This window comes from Microtus oregoni, unplaced genomic scaffold (genome assembly GCF_018167655.1).
Source record: "Microtus oregoni isolate MIOR12 unplaced genomic scaffold, Mior012 000016F_ref0000370, whole genome shotgun sequence".
NCBI classification, from domain to species: Eukaryota; Metazoa; Chordata; class Mammalia; order Rodentia; family Cricetidae; genus Microtus; species Microtus oregoni.
Genome location: NW_024543075.1, coordinates 41,085,813 through 41,093,969, shown reverse-complemented (window position 1 = coordinate 41,093,969; position 8,157 = coordinate 41,085,813). Strand labels below are relative to the sequence as shown.

At 36.9% G+C, this 8,157-nt stretch overlaps 1 protein-coding gene across 1 annotated transcript; it reads right to left on the bottom strand.

Annotated features, from left to right (window-relative positions):
* Positions 1-2,218: 2,218 nt before the first annotated feature.
* LOC121457822 (olfactory receptor 52E4-like) lies at positions 2,219-3,157 on the bottom strand. Its single transcript, XM_041666850.1, has one exon. The coding sequence runs from the start codon at positions 3,155-3,157 to the stop codon at positions 2,219-2,221; it is 939 nt and encodes a 312-aa protein (XP_041522784.1).
* Positions 3,158-8,157: the final 5,000 nt, after the last annotated feature.

The following is an 8,157-nucleotide window of genomic DNA, read 5'->3' as shown; positions in this document are numbered from 1 at the left end:
GAGCAGTAAGTAATTCTAGAAGACTATATTCCCCTCTCCCAACAAAGTTTGCCCTCAGAGTTAGTTACATTCTTTAGGGGTTGATTATAACTGGTATAGGGTTGGGGGTTTATTCACACTAATAATAATAGTGAGTGAATACCTGTGAGTTGTTGTTTATAGGCAATTTATATTGGTGTAGATTCTTGCATATTGATACAAATTCAAATTATATTGAATATGCTCCTATTTCTGTTTACAGTATTTGTGTACCTAGGCAAATTAGACCTTGTGGACTAGCTTTAGGAATATAATCTAATGGTTTTTAGCAAGGTAGAGTGAATGGGGAAGACGGGCAAGGCCTGGCAGAGGTGTGCCTGCCATGCTTGAGCTAACCACAGTCCCTTCAGTTTCCTACTAGGGTCCCTGAAAAGGTAGTAACCTGTATAATTGTTTCATTAAAATTGGAATTTAATAAAGGAGAACTACATTTTGATTTTGAAGCATTAATTATCATAACAGTATCTAAGCAAACCACAATTCAAATGGGAGAAGAATCAGAGAGTTGGACCAAATTGTCCTTATCACTAGTACTTCATTCATTACAAAAGATGTTTGCAGGGATTTTTTGCTCTAGAAAGGGTCATACCATTGTTGCTTTGAGAACAAAAAATATCATCTATTTTTTTAGAGTTGGCGTAGCAACCAAATGGATCCCAGTAACAGTGAAAGTGTGAAATGTCTAATAAAATGATGGTTTTGTCAAACTTCTTGAGAAGATTGTACATTGAAGTGGAAGTTTCATTATTTTTTATTCAGAGCAGAAGTACTTGGACTTTGCATTGAGGGGAACATATTATTATCGAAAGAAATTGTTTTTGGTAAGATGATAAGACAATGGATACAGACACTAATGTATCATGGTGCAGAAATCAAGTATGGAGGGTTTAGAGCCCAGTGGGGAATGAGGTGGGGTTATGTTAAGCTTGAGGGTGTCTGTTAAGTTCAAGTCACTGAAAGGAAACAGTATTTGAAAATTTATTGTTTATATGTTCATAAAGGTTTATTAAGATAGCTATACTGTGTGCATTTTGTACTTAAGATTTTGAAAACAAATATGTGCATTGCTAAGCAAATACTCTGTGAGTAATAAGATAAGATGATGTCTACACAAATCAAAAATGTGAAAAGTAGCTTATTACTGAGGTTCCCTTTCATAATTCATAAGAATAAACACAAGGTAGAAAGGGTTGGGCAATGCAAGATGCTTATCATAAGGTCAATGAACAAAGAAGTAAATCATGAGTCTCAAAGTGTTTGCTCTAGAGAGCTTTAGGTTTGACTCTTCTTTTGGGAATGTGATTTGTATGTATGTGACTGCATCTGTTCCTGAGAACATTAAGTTCTCTAACACATTGATGCATCTTTGAAGTTGTCAGTCTTCCCAACTTTTCTCCTCTCTCTCTCTCTCTCTCTCTCTCTCTCTCTCTCTCTTTCTCTCTCACCTTCTCTACTCAACCTTCCCTATTATCTCTCCATTCCTCCACCCTCTAGATTTCTTTATTTGTGCCTTTATTATTTCTAAACACACACATACTTCTATAGAGACTTAATCAATTCATTTTGATCAGTAGCTAACTTTGTGGAAGAACTCATAGATGGTATAGGCATGGAAAATAGAAACCCTTAAAAATGTTAAGTTTGTTGTTGGCTTTATATTTTCACAACCTAGTTTGTGATATATAATAAAATACCAAAGAAATTATGAATTAAAAATGAGCAATTAGGAAACACTGAAAAAATATTAAAACTATTAATTAATTGGATATATATATATATATGATAATGTCAACAAAACTGACTATATCCTGTACACCAGTTCAGTTAGGAATGAACTGTTCAAATCAATTGTGTCAAGCCTTAGGTGTCCCACAAGTTCTCTTTTAATTAATAAATTAATTAAAGCAGTTTCCTGGCATTAAACTCACGCTGCCATGCTTGGTGGTCAATGCCTTTACACTTTGGCCCATCCTACTGGCCAGCATTTTATACATTTTCACAGTGATCATCTTCATAATCATCATACTGTATGTTCTGTATTAGGTATGTAGAAATAATAAATAATAAAGGAAATAATACTAATGTCATGGGTTATGATTTTCCTGTTACAATATTTTGTAGCTCACAAATATAACCCTTTTCCCCCAGAGGAAGCTGCATCTCTCAGAGATGTCTTATGTCAACTTTTCTTCCAAAAGATGCTCAAGACCTGCTCTCGAATTTGTTTAGTCCTCACCCCGTAGATAACAGGGTTCAGGGCAGGGGGAACAACGACATAGAGATTAGCTAGGAGAATATGAATGTATGCAGGAACATGCCTGCCAAACCTGTGGGTCATGAAGGAGAAAAACGCTGGAGTGAAGAAGACCAGGATGACACAGATGTGGGAGCCACATGTGTTAAGTGCCTTGAGCCTGGCATCCCAGGATGGAAGGCAGAAGACAGCTTGTAGGATCCGCATGTAGGAGATGGCAATTAGAAGCACATCAACAAGCACCATTGATATAAGAATCAATCCAAATATCATGTTTACCTTTATGTTGGCACAGGCCAGACGGGCAATCCCCATGTGTTCACAGTATGTGTGAGGGATTATATGGTGTCCACAGAAAGGCAGTCTCAAAATGAGAAACACCAGAGGGATGACCAACATGAAATTTACTCCAAACACCACCACCAGGATGATACCAATTGTTCTGTTTGTGAGAACCAGGCTGTAACGGAGAGGATTGCAGATGGCGACGTGGCGGTCAAAGGCCATAGCCACCAGCACAACAGTCTCCATTGCAGTGAACATGTGGATGAAGAACATCTGGGTCACACATCCCTCAAAACTAATCTCCCGTAAATTAAACCAGAAGATGCCCAGCATCTTTGGAATTGTAGATGTGGATAGGCCCAGATCAATGGATCCCAGCATTGCCAAGAAGTAAAACATGGGCTGATGAAGACTGTGTTCGCTCTTGATCACAAACAAGATAGTGATGTTCCCAACAAGGGCTAACAAATACACAAAGCCAAAAGGAAAACCGATCCACACATGCATCTCTTCAAGGCCTGGAACTCCCAGCAAAAGGAAAAAAGAGGGGTGGAACTCAGTGTCATTTAAACAGGACATTCTTCTCTGTTCTTTGAAATCTGAGACAAAAACCAAAACAAATAAAACTCAAACATTTGATGTGTATATATGCATGTATTAACCATGCACGTGAATGTGTGAACACACACGCACACTGAAGGTTCTTTCTTTCAAAAGTGATATGTAAGTACATGAATAAGAATGGGGAAGATTTGGCTTAAGTTAGTAATTAACATTAAACATTTAAGACTTGGCATGATGATTTCCATTCTTAAAAGAATGTCTGTGTAGTACTCCATTGTGTAAATGTACCACATTTTCATTATTCATTCTTAGGTCAAGGGGCATTTAGGTTGTTTCCAGGTTCTGGCTATGACAAACATTGCTTCTATGAACATAGTTGAGCACATGTCCTTGTGGCACAATTGAGCATCTTTTGGATATATACCAAAAAGTGGTATTGCTGGGTCTTAAGGAAGGTTGTTTCCTAATTTTCTGAAAAATCACCACACTGACATTCAAAAATGGATGGAGATATAAAACATTATTTTGAGTGAGGTAACCCAGACACAAAAAGACAATTATCATATGTACTCACTCATAGGTGGTTTTTAAACATAAAGCGAAGAAAGCCAGCCTACAAACCACAATCCCAGAGAACCTAGACAACAATGAGGACACTAAGAGAGACTTACATAGATCTAATCTACATGGGAAGTAGAAAAAGACAAGATCTCCTGAGTAAATTGGGAGCATGGAGACTTTTGGGGAGGGTTGAAGGGGGGAGGGGAGAGGTAGGGAGGGGAGCAGAGAAAAATGTAGAGCTCAATAAAAATAAAAAAAAATCAACATGAGGGATTAATAAAGAAACCAAGCTATCAGGAGAAAAAAAGAATGTTTATATTGAGAATTAAAGCCAGGGTTTTCACATGCTAGACAAATGCTCTTCCACTGAGCTACAGTCCCAGTCTGTGTAAAGAATATACTTCTATGAACACTAGATATCCCTTCCTTTTTTCCTTCCTTCCTTCCTCCCTCCCTCCCTCCCTCTTTTTTTCTCTTTCTTTCTTTCTTTCTTTCTTTTTCTTCCCTTCTTTCTGAGATAAATGACACATAGATTCAAATAGACAAATTATATATATATATATATATATATATATATATATATTTCCAAGAGTATTTTCAGACATCCTGTTGATATGTCTATAGATATTTAACTCTTTACAGAATCTACTTTGACTTTTTTTTCAAAAGAAGACAGAAAATTGTGTGGTTAGAAAGTAGGTGGTGGTCCTGAGAAGAGCAGACATTGTATTACATTCTCAAAGTACTAATGAAAAAAATCTACAATGACATAAAATAATGCACCTTATATTAAAACTTTGTTTAATCTATGATTGTAGATAATCTGAAATTGAGAGGAAACAACATAAAAGACATTACACTTACCTCAGTATTCATAGTCTGAAAAATTCCTCTTTCTCTTAGGTTTGACAGCATGCCAGAAGTGTTGTTTATCCCTGTTTGTCAGACTTCATCTCTTTTTGTTTCAGTACCTTAATCCAGAGTTCAGACCTGAGCAGCAGCAGCTGCCCTGGGCATGACCTGTGGCCTCTCAGGGAAGGCAGAGAAGGACCTCTCCTTCTGACTTCATCCCATGTGTTGCCCCTGGAAAGCAGAATTTATATTTGTCTTGTAGCAGACTTTTCACAGCCAACCCATAGCTGAAAAGACCATAAATAATTCCCTGAGGATTTAAACTTTCCTCTTCTTGAAAGATAGTAGTTAATCCTCTTGTGACTGTATTTCTGAGCCCTGCAGTTGGTGACAACCACTTCCTACTATTAGTCTGCATTCTAATTATCCTTGCAGACTCTCTCCCTGAGCAGCATTAAACCATCAAAGATGACTTGGATTTACAACCACAGAGCAAGATTATGTCATTGAAAACGTGTATTATTCTGCAGAGAAGCAGAAACTATAAAACAAGGCTTGTGCTACAGAACGGAGCATGGGTCTTAGCACAGAGTGAGAAAGAAGGCTCCTGGCTCTTCTGTAATCTTTTTGCTGAGGGTTAAGTAAGAGGAAATGGTCACACAGTACACACATCCCACATCCAAGACAACATTAACTGGTGGAATTGGAAAAAGAACTAAAGTTCTTACTAGGGTCTTACTCCTGGTGAATCAACAACTTTAAATTGGGGCTATTTATATGAGCATGGATGAGTGTTTTTTTTTTTTTTACAAGATAATGGACAACATGGAAATAGCAAATTTTTAGGTTCCCCTATTCATAAAATGCATACATGCAAATGAATCTAGTATCCTTTCCCTGGCATACAAAAGTAACAAGACCCAGACTTAGAGCCCTTATTCTACCACGTCAGCGTTCAGAGATTAGCCATTCTTTATTGGGGTATTAAAGTTCCTTATCATATTTGTTCATAGTAGCCTAAATTAGGATCCCAGCATCTAGTGTATGGCATAGATGAGTTTGGGTATAGAATAACAGAGTGATTTCTGTGAGATTTGGAAATTCTTCCATATATAAATAGCACAGGTTAGACAATGTGATATGTGAAGCTGAGGAACGGGAGAGCAAGACTGCTAAGACATTCACAACCACTGATGATGACAAACAGCACAACCCACTTGAACACTTCTGTCATCTAATGTGAGGCATCACTCCACCAACCTATGCAGCATTTTCTGTACATCTGGACCATGGTTGATGTGGGCCTGTTTATAATCATCATGCCTAAAGCTCTGGTGAGCTTATAGTTTGTTGCTCAGTTGTAAATTTATCTGGGTGCTCTGTTCACATGTATGACATCTATTGTTCTGTCCAGGATTGTTTGTGTGTGTGACACTATCAGTCAATGATTGCTGAGTTGACTGTGACCAATAACTTCAGCTGATTTTCCTGAAAGACCTGATAACCAACTCAATATGTGTTTTCTACTCAGAGAAACTTCTGCTTCCAGAAACCACTTGAGGATAAACTTGGCTATAGACTTGTAGTCACTACCAATCCCTACCTGGATACTCAGGAGGAAGTGATCTAGATTTGAACATTTCAGCATCGCCTTTGCTTCATCTCTCTGTCGAAGCCAGTCTCAGAAAGTATACCCAAGGTGCTAAGTGCCCGTACTTCCCAAATCTTCCCTTCCATTTCCTTCCTCAGCCCTTTCAATGCCCCACCTTGCTTCCTTTCTAATTCATGCCTTTTCCATGTATGTATAAATATATAAATACATCCTATTCAATTCGTTCAGTGTTACTTGTACATGTTTATGACAGCAGGACTAACCACTTGGCGTTGGAGAGGAAATTAGGGATCTCATTGCTGGAGGAAGAGTACTTCTCCTACAAGCATTTCTTGTTGCCTACAGATTCTTTGCTTAGAGGTGGGCCTGGAGAGATCACCACCTTCTGTCTTGGCTTGTCTGTTGGTGGTATCCTTTTTGAGGGCTTGTTTACATAGCCCTAGTGTTGATTTATCATGGGTGAAGCATTCCTCTCATTTTCAGAAGCCAAAATCTCACATAAAATCTGCATATTTAATGACTCAAAAGCCAGATTTCTATACATATATCCAAAAGAAAGAATCAGAAGAAATATCCAAAATTATATGTAGAGCTTGTTTTATTCCTAGTTAAAAAATAAACTGAAAAAAAAACTTATGAAGCTGAGGTTAACAAGTGGGCATCTTCTGCTATAAAGATCCACCATAAATTATGGTGAGGAACCCAGTCCCAACTGGTAAACCTATAACATGACTTCTCTGTCTAAAACATGCTCAGGGAACACAGAAGAAGGGACACAAAGGTTGCCAGAGGACTAGGATACTAACTTCATGACAGTGTCTGCTAGACATGACAGTGATACTCATGGAATCTCAACAATATAGTTGCCTAAACAAGGCATTCATAATCACCATACTAGTCTACATGCCAACATGAATGGGAGAAATTTCAAAAGGTTTCACTCCAGAAGAAGAGCCATAGGCAATGAAAGGCTGTTGAGAGGTGGAGAACCAGTCTTCTCCAAGGCTGAGATCTTTCTGATAGCTTATCTAATCTCAAGCAATCAGCTGTCAATCCTGAAATATATGTACATATGAGAAATACTAAATGGCCTCAGTAGATTTTTGGTATACATAAACAATTTTTATATGTGTATATGTGTGTGTAATAAAGAAGTGATCATAAATTTGACAGGGAGTGGGTAGCATGAAAGGAGTTGGAGGAAGGCGATTGAAAATGAAATTCACCAAAAAATTAAGCAAAATAACAAACAATTTAAACTAAAAATGTGCTTACCTTTATATGCCATGTGAACACCATAGTTTGGTTTGGTATTTGTAACACAGATACATATATTTGCAACAATAATATCATATATTTAAGATTGTATACTTTATTCCCCATAAGTTCTACTCTAATTTAAAGAGGAAGAAAAAATTAGAATGTAGCTCAATGTTATAGGGTTCACTCAGCATTTGTAAGGGCTTAGGTTAGCTCCCTAGCATGTTAGTAATCAATTAAGTGAATATCTAATGAAAATAAGGAATTTTCTCTTAATATACTTAAACAACAAGTCTCAGGATTGTTGGCTTTGCTACCACTTAACTCTACTAAACTTTACTGAGGCTCTAGAAATCTTTTCTTTATATGACCTATATCTGTATGTGACTATATTCAAAATTAACCCTGAAAATAATTTGTTTCATATAACATGGCTATTAAATGTTCTCACAAAATATTTATGTGAAAATAAGCTAAATTTTAAAAACAAAAATCAGAGAAAAATAACATTTTATATATCCCAAAGTGTTTTAATACTTTCAAAATATGGTAACTTCATTTTTGTATATACTTCTGCAGAAAATTTTTGAAATATGTTGTTTTGAGACCTATGATCGCATACAGATACATAATTGGAAGAAGGGGGACTTGAGTTTTGGTAAATTTTTCAAATAGTTGGGATTTTTTGACATTGCATCCCCAATAAATGAAAATAGCAACTCAAAGGTCA